Below are 15,375 nucleotides of genomic sequence, written 5' to 3'. Positions count from 1 at the left end.
CATTTTCCTCCCGTAGAAGCAACCCATATGTCTCCTTTTTTAATAAATATATCAAATGGTTTCCAGATTTCCTCGTACATCCCGAGTTTGTTTTTTTAATGTATAAGTTATTTTCTCCATTGACCTACATTGTGCCATAGCCTTGATCCAAGTACCGATTCTAGGTGCATCCGTTTTCTTCCAATTGAGAGCAATCATTTTAACTGACTTTAGCTCTAATGTGAAACCTTACCACTGATCATAGGACAGACATGCAACATACTAGTCACTACTACTACTAGGATTTTTATGCTTTGATGATCTTTAAGTGAGTGATTTATATCCACAAATGTTGCAGCATTTCTTTACCCAAAGGTTCAGGAGCAGAGCCAAGAGGTGGCCGGAAGTTGCCTTCAGAAAAGTCTTGACATGACTTTAAAATATTACAACCTGGCTGTATAAATTACAGGATAATTTAGAGTTTTAAATGTTTCACTTGGCAACAAACAACTCTAGTATAAAACTTGGGTTTTAAGAACCAAAAACTTGATGGTAAAAGGAAGAGCAACATGTGAGCAGTGATGTGCGTGTTCTTGTGTTTCAGCTGGGTGGCGTTTGCAGGAGTCCAGTTCACGGAGAACATGTACGTCCTGGAGCAGGGAGAGTATCCCAGCACTGACGCCATGGGCCTTCTGTCCTCGGAGGGCAATATTCGATCCATGCAGATCACTGGACATGTGAGTATTCTCTCTGACCGTCAGTAAAAGTATTCAATTCGTAGTCAAGTAGCCAATTCTGCCTTTTAGGGGTGAATGTCAATCATTTTCACCACCTTACAGTATGCATATAAACTAAACTGTTTTCCATGTTGTTTCTTCAGGTGTTATCTCTTCCCTCCATCATCCTGCTCAGTAAGGAGGGCTGCAGAGGTCGGAGGATGGTGCTGACAAACGGCGCCGTAAACCTGTTCCGTGCAGGCGTGGACGTGCGTGTTCGCTCCATGGTGGTGGAGGGAGGAATGTACGTAACCATCATATCCCTTCCAAATAAAGTTTTTTGGTATCTTTAAAAATAATTTTATGTAGAAAAAATCATCTGAATCTGCAAGTATAACTTCCGATTAACAAAAACACTGGATTGTTATTTATTTCTCAAAAATGAAGCCAAAAAGAGAGAAAAAAATAAAAATAAGGGCAGTACTAAGCACCTCCATGATTTTTTGACTTGTAGATCCACGTTTGGCAGCAATAACTTATATAGCAATAACTTACTAATACAGTTGTTTCCTATGTGTCTTTATCAATATCTCACATGGAATTTTTAGTCTGTTCCTACTGTATTCTCACCATCGCTTCAGTTCATGTGGTTGTTGGGTGTTCGTTTACGCACACTTCACTTCTATCACAGCGATTCAGTTGGGTTCAGGTCTGGACTTTGACTTTTTGATGGACATTTGTTGGCGTTCTTTAGATAATTGTCCCGTTGCATGACTCAGTTTTGACCAAGCTTTAGCAGTCAGATAGATTGCCTTATATTGGTTTTCTAGAAAACTTTAGTATACAGAGGACCTAATGATTAACTCAGTGAGGTGTGTAGACCCCGAGTCTGCAAAGCAACACCGAATCATCATCCCATTAGTTGTAGTGCACCAGTTAGCCATTGTGTCTGTGTCTCTCCTTTCTCTGTTCTTCATTCTCTCTGTCTGATCTCTCTTTTCCTGCTCTGCCCAGATTATTATTCTCCCACTAGGGGAGTTTTTACCTGCCAGTGTTTATGTTATGTTTATGTAATAATTGCTCGGGGGTTTATGTTCTGGGTCTCTGGAAAGTGCCAGACAAAGAGAATGAAGAACAGAGAAAGGAGAGACAGACACAGTGGCTAACTGGTGCACTACAGGGATGACTATATAAACAGATCTACCAGACATCCATACAGACAACAAGCAGTGGGATGATCAGAGGGGGGACTGCAGGGCAACATGCAGCTCCTGCAGATCCATCAGACTTTTTTAGATGTCTGCAAATCTGATGATGATCAATTCATCAATACTACTGATGATTGGCAGCACTTGGCTCCAATTTAAAAAAAAAGTTATACAATTTTGTTTATTTGAGGTTTTACAATTATTGTTATACCCATTACATCAAACAATTTAAAATGGGTTTACACAGAAACACAGAAACAATAGTAAAGATTTTGCACATCTCAACAAATTAAAGCAGAAAATGTTATTTTTGGAAAGACTTTGCAAAAGATCTTTACCTTTTAAGCCCAATTAAAAGGGGGGGGGGGCTGCAGGTCCTGGTGTCAGCAGATATCCTTTTATCCTGGTCCTGATTCCTGTAGACAGTCTGGCAGAGACTCTTGAAATTCCCCTTAAGGGAGTCAGTTTAGTTGTTAGATCCAGACATGTCCTCACTAAGAGCACTGAACATGGATTACAAGGATTAAACGCATGGTCCTGACTCTTCTCTGCAGGTGGGTTTTGTATGAAGGAACTAACTACAGAGGGCGACAGCTGCTTCTCCACCCAGGGGAAGTGCCTGATCTGTGCAGGTTCGTCGGCTGGCAGCAGATAGGATCCCTGCGTCCATTAGTGCAGGTGTGTAAGGACAGATGTGAATCAATCAGAAAATAACATTCTCCAACAACAATAATAAATACCTTTATCTTATTACAAACTGTTCAGCTGTATTTTCTGTTCAGATACCAGTATGTCTGCTGGAACATTTGCTGACCAATGTGGAAGTCTACTAATATTGCTGGTAAATCTTTGCATATTTCCTTCAAACAGCCACAGATGAACTTCTGTCTGCGGAACAAGGAGACGGGATGCTTGATGTCTCTGACAGGATCTCTTGAGGACGTCAAGCTCATGAGAGTTCAGGCAGTGGAGGAGACGGGAGGAGTCGACCAGGTCTGGCTCTTCCGGGACGGACAACTCACCTGCAAGGTACGTGCCGACGTCAGCACGGTAGAAAGCTACCAGAACTCCGGTCAGGCCTCGCTCACCTTCATCACATCTGTGGAAAAACAAAACCTAACCGAACGAAGCAACAGTTTCACTTTTTTTACCTGATATCCTGACCAGATTTGCAAAGGGGTGGGGAAAATTCCGGCGACTTTCCACGGGAAGTTAAGTTGGAGAATTTTGGAAATATTCCAAGTCATAATGTTATGGTTGTGTTATGAGATTATTCTGTTGAATTAGAAAAAAAATATCTGAAGAAAACACTAATACAGTGCACAGGGAGGCTATATATACAGTAGATCGCTAAACAGAATATTCTTGACGGACTGAATATTTTACATTTGATACTGATGGATGTTTATAAATGGGCTAGCAGAATAAGTGAGCACCTAAATGAAACAATATCCTACAGTCTGTATGGTGCCTGAAAACTGGCGAGTTGAAGTGTAAGAAACAGGGACACGTGAGTAGGAAAACATCCCGAAAGATTCAATAGGGATCAAAACAACGTCAAAGTAGTTTTGAAGAATGAAACGTGTTTGTAGCAAAATGATGTGTGTGGAGTATGTGCTATTGTGTCTGAATGTTTTTAGGGCCCAAGCACGAGGCTGTGAGGACCCTATTGTATTTGTAGTGTTTATTAGTGAATACTAGAGCCAGCTGCAACCCTTGACTGCATATAACAATGGATGAAACATTCGGTCACATGATCCAGTGGTTTCTGAAGACCAGTTTTGAATTTGAATCAATCCCAGAAGTTTTTGAACTAGGCTATACATTTTTATTATAAAAAGATTGTTTAAACAATAAATTGTTTATTATTTCTGCTCTAAAGTGGGACAATGGAGATTAACTCGCGTTTGAAGCCGCCCTCTATCGGTCAGTGGAGGAACTGCAGCAAACATTAGTCCTGCATGAACATCAATGCAGGAGTGAGATGGTTGGCAACAGGTTCAGAGCTTTGGTCATAGGGAATGATGATAGGGAAATACCTCAAACACTCTGAAACATTTTCTGCATAAAAACTGTTAAAGTCCAAAAGTTGATCATTGCCATTGTATTTATGTCACAATGTTCATTTGAAAAGGTTCCTGTTTTTCAGGTTAAGCCAGCTTTGATTTAGATGACGTTGAGCACAAAATATTGGTGCATACTTGAAATTAAAGTGTTAATGCAGCCAAAGTAATTTGTACTATATTTGTACTATATATAACTGGATGAGAATCGATAAGGAACCAAATCGATGGTGTTGTTGATAATTAAATCTGAATCCAACTGTGTCCACAGATGTTTGAGATGAGAAGTATCGTATCAGAGCTTCTGTAGAAATGCTGCAATGCCAACCACATAGTCTAATTCATAAAAAGTTACTTTAATAAAGAGAAAAGGGTGATGTTTTAATTCAAAGAAGCTCACAACTGTCTAGAAAACAGGAAATGGCTAGTACGCTGGATACCACTGGAGCTTCTGTGGCATCTTCCTGTTTGCTGGCTCAGCAGGATATTTAACCACCTGATGGTGAGATTGTTGTGGAAACTTCTGGAAAGTTAAGCAATGAACCAAGAAATGAGGGGTTACGTAAGAAGCCAGTTTCTCTTCTCGTTCTGCTGCATGGATCCTTAATCTCTGTACGTTCCTTCTGTCCCCAGCTGGTGGAGGACTGTTGCCTGCAGACAGCAGGGGGTGTGATGATGGCGGGCTGCCGGCTCTGCGTTTCCTCGGAGCGAGGCAAAGACAACCAGCTGTGGAGCATCACCCCGGACGGTCTGGTGCGCTGCCACCTCAACCCACATCTGGTGCTGGAGGTCAAAGGTCAGTCAGCTCTGTAGTAAACGGGACGGGATGAAAAAAAATCCCCTTTTCTGTGATTGAGGATAAAATCATTCATTACCAACTCTCATTTAGTACGGGGAGACCTCAGTCGAAAAATCTGTCACTCGGTGACTGGTCACATTTTGGAGGGTCCTGTGACATCACAGACCCTGAACAGATTAGAATCATCCAGTTTTCCATCTAGGTTTAACACCCAGCTTCACTCCAGGCTGACTTTACTGACGCTCAGAAGAAAGTAGCATGAACCTGTTACACTCATTTACAAAAAGGCCCAGCTGTCAGAGGAGTGTGGTGTAGCTGAGTCCAGCTGCTACTCCAGCCCCTAAAACCAGCTGTGAACACAGCCCTAATGACCTGGCAGAAAAAGGAGATCTTGTTTTGTATCATCCTGGTGTTTTGACCAAAACATGTCAGACATTTCAGTAATATCTCAGGATTATTCTGTGCATAAGATCTATCCTTTAGCTTCAACCTCACCTTTGATTTTGAATCCTGGAGAATGGTTAAATGCTTAAAAACAAAATGACCTCATTTGTCAGATCCTGTCCCTAAAAATGTGAACAACCCAGTAAGAACGTCATTGATAATTCAAAACATGAAAGAAAAAAAACAACCATTGCATTGACCTCCAATCCTGATATTTATCTACAACAATCCCATTTATACAAGTTAAAAAAAGACTGAATGCTTCCATTGCAAGGAATTATTATTATTATCTAATTTTTATCATTCAGGCTGCATTTGTAAATAAGAATTGCCTGGGTAAATAAAGGTTAAATAAAAATAAATAAAAATGGGGGCTAGTTGCTTTTTTCTATCTTTTCAAAAAGGGCGGTCCAGTGTTTCTTATACAGAAAACATTACATATTAAAGAAACTTTAAAGCTCTGTTGCTCATTTTATCAGTTCCTGTCATGGAATCCACTTCACTATTTCTAGATCGATTATTTACTGAAAGACATCTTATTGTACCATATTTTACTGCATCCAGTCATTCATCTCCAACCATGAAGGAGAGTCTTCTCAGCCAACACTGCCATCTGCTGGTGGATCAGTGAGGCGCAGTAGTGAGTTTGCAGTGACTAATGCTTTTCATTCAGTATTAAGTTTCAGTATTTAGTTAAATTTTACAATAAGCTGCTGACATGAGGAAACATTTTCCTTTTATCCTTCAACCTTCAGTGAAAGAAAAGCATTTTCTTTTACATGACACAGCCACGTGTACAAAACGATGCATCCTTTAGTGCCTATGGAACAGAAACTTCCTCCATCTGGAAAGAGAGAAACAGTTCTGAAAGGTATAAACAGGTTTTAGAGAAACATCTGCTTCCATCCAGACAACAGTTTCTCAGGGCAGGCCTTGCATCTTTCAACATACTGCTGAGTGCTGAGTATAGGGTTGAGCTGGTCTGGTCTGCCTGCAGTCCAGATCTTTTACGGACTGCAAAAACATTTAATGCATCAAAAAAAGGAATCGGAATTATAGTCGGAATAATAATCGGAATTATAATTCAGATTATTTTAGGGATTGTACTATCTAGTCCTATAAGTTCAACCCGACTGAAAAACATTTAGTGCATCAAAGAAGGGAGAAATACATCAAAGAAGAGTCAGGACTGTTGAGTAGCTGCAAACTCTGTATCAATAGGAATGGGACCACATTTCTCTCCCAGAACTCCATCAACTGTGTGGAACAGTTTCCACACATTTAGGGAACGGTTGTTGAAAGATGAGCAGATGCAACACAGTCAGAAACATCACTCGATTCAACTTATCTGACATGGTTTGCTGCCATTAAACTCAAAATGAGTTCATATTTTTCACAAAATCTTAAAATATCTGTTTCAAAATGTGACATGTTTTTATGTTCTATTGTGAATAGAATATACTGTAGGTTTAGTGACATTATTGAATCGCTGAATTCTGATTCAATTTATATTTAAAACAGTGTCACAACTTTTCTGGAGCGAGGTTTTTACATTACTTACTCTGTTTGTAACTGTTTTTTGACATTTTAGCAGTTGATGAAAGTCAAACCTATCTTTTTGTTAGGTGGCCATCAGTACGACAAGAACCAGGTGATCGTCAGCAGCTTGGATGAGCATAAACTGAGCCAGAGGTGGACGGTGGAGATGCTGTAGTCTGACGAGGATGGAGCGATCAGAGATGCCCCGTGATGCAGCTCCGTCGGGAGACTCAGATCTGCATCCAGCTCCACCATGGAGCCACATCTCTGCTGTGGGTCTTCATCATCATCTAGTCTCGTCAGGTGCTGGTGCAGATTTTTAGTCACTCCTTTACTGTACAGGTTGGCTCAATAAACTTTAATCAAACGTGAGACAGGCACTCATAGACATTTAATGCTGTAATATTTTCTTTGCTGAGAAACATAGAAAGTTGACTCTTTTCCCTTCTCTGCGTACCAAAGACTCCATGTTGTTTCTGTACATGTCTACCTGGTGGTACTTTTTTATGACTTGGTTTCACTGTTAGTTTTCTCATTTTCTTGTTGTTAAACATGAATGTATGAAACATTGCTGCTGCAGTAGAGGTCTGAAAAGCTTAAACTCCCAACATGTATGTGGACTAAATTTTAACTTTTTAATTCTAGAAAACATATCTCTTGTAAACTTTTTGAATCGTGTTCACTTTTACACAAACTGCTTCACTGCATTCAGTTGTAAATAAGCCTGTGTAGTGTACATAGATACTTGTAAAACAGAACTGTAATAACAATATGACAGCGATCACCTCTGACTGTAAATATCTGAGAAATCTGTTACACATTACAAATAAAAATGTGTTGTGTTTTTCCACTCTTTAACTGCATAACAGACTACGTTCTACAATACAGCCTCTCATTTTTTCTGCTGCCTACAGCCCATATTTACTCAGTATTAAATGCAGGCTTTCTGCTACATGCACCACCATGGGCATTAAACTTTAATCAAACTTGGGATAGGCACACACTGAAATGTTATCCTGTAATATTGTGACCTATTGGTTTCTGAAGATCGGTTTTGAAGTGCGTTTTTCTTCATGGGGGGCGCAGACATGTTGCTTCGGAAGCCGACTGAAACATGCCCACCGCATATCAATCAAAGTTATCTCTGCTCTGCTCACAGCTCCTTCAGCCCAACCCACCGAATTATCTGCAGAGCTGCCAGCGTTTACGGTGGAATATACCAACCCTTTATTACCTAAGTAATAAAAATCCGCCTGGAATTTATCGTGTTATTATGGCTGTAAAAGTGTCTTACAATGTGTTAGGACCAAGTGCTTTACACCCTTTTTTCAGAACCACTTCAACTTTCATTATCTGGAGTCATTTACATTTCACAAAATGTAATGAGTGCTTAATAACACTTTACATGGAATAAAAACTAAAAAACCGAAATAGATTTGAAAGGTTTTTAGTATATAAAGCAGTGTTATATCACAGTTACAAGAAATTGGAGATGAAGGAATGCAAACTGAACATGTTCTGAAACTGTCCATTGAACATTGTAACTCTGTACTTTTTGAAATGGCCATTTCTCCTGCTTTTTCAAAAGGTGCAAAAAACACTTTTTGTCATCAACAACATCTGGAGACAAAATATAGACATAAGATATGAGATGTGATATATATATATATATATATATATATATATATATATATATATATATATATATATATATATATATATATATATATATATATATATATATATATATATATATATATATATATATAGATAGATATGTTACGGTTAATGTAGAAAAACAACTATTTTGCAAAATAGCCGGCTAATGTGCAAAATAACCGTCAGGGCGGCTAATGTAGAAAATATAGGAAATATTTTGCAAAGTACATACATTTTTAAGCTCACGGTGCGCGGACATCACATTTCTCCGGTCAGCTCGAGACAATTGTCTCGAGCTGACCGGAGCATGCCGTGGCAATTATAGCAATTATTCTGAGTACAAATCCCATGCAGTATATTCCTCAATTGAGTATTCCAAAACGAATAATGCAAACTACAGATTACGTCATTGGCACCCCAGAATAGAGCTTTGCCACCGAGGTGGCAAAGCGCAGTGGAGTGCGCTCTGAATTTGGGCACATCACCTCTACCAGCCTTATAGGTCTGGGAAATGTACTCGCAAATATCCAGTGTGACAGTCTTTGTCAGGAAAGATCTATTCTTCTCTTTGCCACCTCCAAAACAGACAAACAGTTGTTGTGTCTCTCTCATGGAAGGTAAAAACCCGAATCGCGCAAACCCGAAGCGCGCGCATGATGAGATGAGGTCTCTCCTCCTCCTCCATCTACACAAATTGATGAAACCAAAACCAACTAAGCAAACGTAATTCATTTGGTAGATAGAGTCCAGTTACTACAGAATAGCCTACAGTTCAGTTGAATGGATGAAATTCGCGCTTCAAACCAGTCACTTACAGTCTCCAATCAGTGCAGTTGGTGCGTAGCAGCCAATTGAAGAAGCCCTTAAGCTGCACATGCTTGTTGTTGACAAGGCTGTTTATGGCTGTTGAAGAAGCCTAAGGTTACACTCCCCGAAAAAGTGTCGGGTCTGACACATCCACAGCATTAACTGGCTACTGCCGCTTTTCTACATTAGCCGCCCTGGTGGTTATTTTGCATATTAGCCGGCTATTTTGCAAAATAGCCGTTTGGCCGGCTATTTTACATATTCACCGCCCTGCCGGTTATTTTGCACATTAGCCGGCTATTTTGCCGCTTTTCTACATTAACCGTAACATATATATCACGATAACGGTATCCATTGATTCGCATTGTACAATATCCGTGGTGCTCCCATTAAAACCTCAATAAAACACTGCTAAAACAGCGTTAAAAACATGCTTTTACAAACTGACAGTAACAAACAGTACCTTGCGCGACAAAAACGTATAATTTAGCCACTATAATAAAGAATAATATATAAATAATAATGTCATAATCCGTGTATATATCACGGTGAGATCAGATATATTTTGTGAGATCAGGTTGGATTATACAGCTACCGTGGGACGTATAGTGCCCGAAGTATGCTGAGCTATCTGGACTGCTCTCAAAGATGATGTCCTGGCCACCCCCAGGATTGATGGTTGGAAAAAAATAAAAAACGACTTCATTGAGTTGTGACCCCAGTCAACAGCGGGAGTAGTTTTTATAATTAAATTATCCAGGACTGACTTCTTCCAATTCTTCAGTGGGGCGTCAATCTACAGCAGGAAGGGGGGCATAGCCGAGATCTACTGTAGCTCATTGGCCACTGAATGACTCAGCGACTTGAATTGGTGAAGGTAAGTTGTTCAAGTTATTGATTAGCATGAACAATTTGATCATATATGATAAAAAAAATGGACAAACATTAACACCTTACAGTACCTTTGCTTGTTCATTATCCATGACCACAACAAGCACATTTGTGTCACTCTGATGTTGACCTAAGGTGCTGATTTCAGGAACCTATAAAATAAAGGTCATGAAATTCAGAACGAACTCCTGACAGGTGGAGAGATTCTTTCTAATGTTTTAAATGTAAACTGTAAGGGACAGTGCACATCAATCAACCTCAATTTGAAAATATAAATGTGTCAGAGTTAGCAGCAATGCTAATTTTCATCTGTCATCCCTTTGCTAGTCAACATAACATATGCAAAACCAATGAGAGGTCTTTAACATAAATACAAACTTAATTCAGGATTCTAAACAACGAAGTTGCAAGTAGAATCATTTTATTGACTACAATGGCATTTTCATTTGATTCAGGGTTAAAACTGGAATGAAAGAGCTGGGACTTACTCCAGCAGACCGTGAGACTGAATAGAAATAAGCAGGTATTGCTATCGGATAGATGGATGTTTTTAAAAGGTACAACGGGGTTTCATCTGAGGAGATGACAATCCCAGCAAGTGCAGCGTTCATGCAGAGCAATCAAAAGTAACCTACTTTTCAAATTCAAGTCTCAAATTCAAAAGGTAATTCATGAATCACTGGAGGAATATTATAATAAATAACTAATTTTACGTATCTTTTATCTGTAACTGAAAATTAGCAGCTAGTAAATCTAGTCTATTGACCATTGTATTTCTGTGCTTAACTCATTTCAATTTTACAAACATAATACAATATTAGGACCGTCATGTTTTCTGTGTCCAGTTAATGAATGCTTTAAATTCCAAATTTAATGAATGCACCACATTCCATACTGGGTAGCAGGTGAGGTTAATGAGTCTAATTAGAGTGTGTGGAGCACCAATATAAGTAAGAGTGAAGCCACATGACAGTTACAGTTGTGTTTATTTTGCTGCCTTTAACTTTTCCTGTGCTGCTTTTTCTCGTCCATTATGGTGTCCAAGTTTGTTTTAAGGTGACTTGGTTAACATGTTTTATTTTTTGAGAATTAACTTTTTTTTTAATTGTTCTAATTCACGTTTTGATGTTAACAGAGTGTCTTGGATTTGCATCCTGCTCTTTGGTGTTGGATTTAGCATCCCCACTAAAAAAAGCAAGTAGATCAACATTTGTTGTAAAATCATCCAACTTTGACCCAGACACACAATTCTGTCTTAGTATGAAGATGGCATGGTGAAACTGAGTCTCTCTTCTAAATTTCATGTGGACTTTCAAATAATTCAGCTTGGTCAGACTCCTCACCGTGTTTCATTAACTTGTATTTCATTCTGACTGAAATGGTATTAATGTGTTGTGGGTTAGTTCAAACTAACACAGGGTCCGGCTACACCACTGGTGGCGGCGCAGGAAGCGGCTACGGCGCAGGGTCCGGCTACGGTGCAGGGTCCGGCTACGGCGCAGGGTCCGGCTACACCACTGTTGGCAGCGCAGGCTACGGCTACGGCGCAGGGTCCGGCTACGGCGCAGGGTCCGGCTACGGCGCAGGGTCCGGCTACACCACTGGTGGCAGCGCAGGAGGCGGCTACGGCGCAGGGTCCGGCTACACCAGCGGGGCCGGTGCAGTGAGCAGCTATGGTGCAGGGTCCAATGCTGGCTTCTGGGCTGAAGATGCAGGAATTGCTTCTTTCATTGAGCAGCTGTTGCACCTTAGGCCCAACCGTCCTGTCTTGGTCCCTGCTTGGACCTCTGCCCATGTACCCTCTGACTCTGTTGAGGAAGCTCCCGAGTTCCCTTCATCCCACACCATCCACTTCAGCAGTGGCTACGAGCGAGCACGGGACCTCCAATCTCATGCCAAGTACTCCACGGATACGTTTGACCACATCCCTGTTGGAGAGAAGCAGCAAGGGACTGGGTCTAAAGGGGTAAGAATCTGATCTCATCACGCAACATGCTGTCGACGCCTGTAATGTCATCTCTCTTGCAGGTTTGATCATCTGGAGACTCCGACTTTGGATAATTAAAAACTTGAGTAGCTCAGTTTGTTGTGAATGATTGATGCCTTTCACTGAATCCATATCTGCCTGAGATGCTTGTAAGCCATGTCTTAAACACAGACCCACTCTTTAAAAAAGCCCTCATGTTCCAGCCCTGTTGAGCATTGCTTGGGGAAGCGCAGGTCTGCACATGTGCTATTCCAATGACTTAATTGGCAGGTTGGTGTCTCTCGTCCCTGACCCTGCAGAAGCAGGGGGTAACTTGTATTCCAACAACTTCATTTTCATAATTAAAATCTTGTACAAGGTATTTGCCTATTGCAGGCTACTTGGTGTCTTCTGATGAATAGCTCTTAACCTGACTTACTGTCCTGTGGGTCAAAACATCCATCAGTAGTCTTGTTGCAGAGACACCCCCCCCCCCCCCCCCCCAAAAGCCCAAATTTCGTGGGCTTTTGGGGGCAGAGCTAGGTCGTTTTCTGCTTCGTACGCAAGTAATCCAATTCTTGAATTGGGTTCCGAATTTTAAGGGGAGCCAGTGGAGTGAGGCATCACTGGAGACCTGGGGCCTGATGTACAAAACGTGCGTTCGCCACTTTCTACGCTCACGGTCGGATGTACAAAGAATGACGAACGTAGAAAGCTGCGGTCCGTCACTCACACATCAAGGCTGGTGCACGCACTTTTCGGAGGTTTTGTCCGTTGGCGACACTCACTGGTGAGTCTCTGTCCTGAATTGGACCAGCTGCTCTGGTTCAGACCAACATGATGCTTTCAGCTGGAGCTGCTGACAGGTCGGACATCTGTCACCATGACAACCGTATGGGACGACTACTCGAGATAAAAGCCAGATCCTAAACATCCCATAACTGTGTCTGAACAGAAAAACATTAAAATACATTTTGCAGCGAAAAACCGGTTCTGTAAAGTTGTCCAAATAAAACTAAGATGTCACGGAAAGGTTGGTTGGTACGAACTGATGTGACTCAGCAATGAATGAATAAAGTTATTGAATGTTTAGGTTACTTTCACAGTCTGATATCAAGTCGGCTGCAGGATCCAAAAAGTGTTTCTCCGGTGTTGTGCCAAAAAGTGATTGCTTGCCAGAATCTGATTTCTCTCCTGAAAATGGGTCTTTGTACCTGCTAAAAATTGATTGAAGGCCAAATGCAGTTAAGGAAAAGTCGTTTCTTCTTAAATATGACTTGATCTCATTCTTGAGCTTCATAATCTGAAAATGACGTTTTAGCGCTGTCGTTCAACGGGCTGCTGTGCGCGCTCCCGCGGCCACAAATCGGAAGAAATAAGATTCTGGCAGGCAATCACTTTTTGGCACAACACCGGGACTAAGACCGGTCTCTCCTCCTGCGGATGCAACACTCCGAGTTACAGCAACTTTGCTCTTTATTTCTCACGTTTGCACCTCGATAATCCCGTTGGCACAAGTTGTATTTATTTCTGCAGCAGAGGAATCAGATCGTGATGCTTCATGTTTTAAATATAAATGTATATTGTTCACATTGTTATACTTATGAGAGAGGTGATCGCGGACATCCACAATGTGTAAGACTCAAAGTGTACATTGGTCTTAATCCGTCAGTATATAATATGCGTGACAATAAAGCGGAACGAGGAGCCGTTTTTCATCCACAAACTTAAGTTCTGGTGTTGGTTCTTGAAATACAAACAAGAAAAGCAGGGTGTAATGATGCACTGACGCTGCCCATAAACATTCACACACCCGTACGATCATAATAAAACCAAAACTCTTCACGGAACGCAAAGCAAAGAACTGCATTACCCATAATGCAATGCAGCTGAAATCGGAAGAAATGCCCCCAAATAAATTATTTATTCCAGCTCAGAGCCGATGTTTTTTTTTAATTTGTTTTACCTGTTTTTGCATTTCTTGTTAGGATGAGCGGTATTAATATGTTATTTATTTGAAGCATACATTTCCTCATAGGAGCAATATTCATTCTTGTATAGCAGTGAATAGATTCAGTGTAGAGGATGGGGCCTTGTAGTGGACCATCCTTTTCAATTTGTACCATCAATTTTAAATATGATTGACCATTATATTTCCTACAGAGTGACCACACTGAAGAACCTTTAAAATGCTTTCCATTGTTTCAGTTGACTCCTGTCTTATAGTTCTCTTGACAATTGTAGGCGTCAATGAGGGACCATCGTTTCATTTTAGCCAATGAAATGAGACCAATTCAACACCAGCCAATCAGATTGGAGCAGCAGCTCCCTCGCAGCTGAGCGCCTAGTATAAATAACCCAGCCTACTTCAAACATTTCACATTTTGCTTTCAGGACTCATTAACGGCATTATCTGGAAGCAAACGTATTGTTCTCGCTTTCTTCCTCACACCAAGAGTTGAAAGTTATCGGTTTAAGGAACAATGGTAAGTGAGAAACGCTCATTTTGATTTATATAAACTGCTTTCGTCGGGTTGAGGGCGCTTATCATGTAGCGCTCCTTTTTTAAGTTTTAACAATGCTACCAAAGTAAGGCCTTTACATACAAGTTTAGCTATGTATGTTTGGTTTTTAACTTGTCGGGTCATACTTTAAACCGGTTTGAACTCATGCACTAACCAAGTGTGTAAGGTTCATGTAGTTGCGGCAGGGAGCAAGGATCGACAGAACACCGGTGTCATGTCGATCCTTGCTCCCTGCTGAGAAATGCTACTTTGTGGTTCTGCACATGCGCACAGGTGTTCGGCTGATTTCTGCTGCTTTGCCAAAAAATGCTACATAATGGTTTTCCACCTTTGCAGAGCTACAGTTTTACTCCCTAAACTTCCTTTTCCCCAAGTGGTCCTTGTCTCTTGCCAGGCCGTCATTGTAAATAAGAATGTTCTTAATGACCTGCCTGGTTAAATAAAGGCCGATGACTGAATGAATATCAAATAAAGCATTAGAATTATTTTTTTTTTTTTCTCGTACAATGTTCACAAAGTGTAATGCAATTCATGTCATGGGTAGTGTATTTTGAAGGATCAAATACTCAACATCCCATATTATCAATTTTACAACATTCAAGAAATGATGGGGTGGCAATCAAACTTTGAAAATCGCCTCTGCGCATGCGCAGAACCACAAAGTAGCAGTTCTCGGCAGGTAACAAGGATCAGCAGAACACCGGCTAAATGCTGTTAACTGCTAACTGTTCGACCCAAACTACTCCACGCCACAGTTGTGGTTCGTATTCTGTGTTTTT

The 15,375-nt window shown here is 40.7% G+C and overlaps 1 protein-coding gene across 1 annotated transcript in view; it reads left to right on the top strand.

The window, feature by feature from the left end:
- Positions 1-7,088, top strand: part of LOC133462851 (mucin-2-like) — a 72,965-nt gene extending 65,877 nt beyond the window's left edge. The window contains exons 18-23 of the mRNA XM_061744301.1: positions 584-716; positions 860-999; positions 2,458-2,581; positions 2,774-2,932; positions 4,600-4,762; positions 6,835-7,088. Of these exons, the coding sequence (XP_061600285.1) occupies positions 584-716; positions 860-999; positions 2,458-2,581; positions 2,774-2,932; positions 4,600-4,762; positions 6,835-6,923 (808 nt within the window). The 3' untranslated portion in view covers positions 6,924-7,088. The remainder of the gene's footprint in view (positions 1-583; positions 717-859; positions 1,000-2,457; positions 2,582-2,773; positions 2,933-4,599; positions 4,763-6,834) is intronic.
- The last annotated feature ends 8,287 nt before the right edge of the window (positions 7,089-15,375 follow it).

Source organism: Cololabis saira, chromosome 16, assembly GCF_033807715.1.
Source record: "Cololabis saira isolate AMF1-May2022 chromosome 16, fColSai1.1, whole genome shotgun sequence".
Taxonomy (NCBI): Eukaryota; Metazoa; Chordata; class Actinopteri; order Beloniformes; family Belonidae; genus Cololabis; species Cololabis saira.
This window is presented reverse-complemented; position numbering and strand designations above follow the sequence as displayed.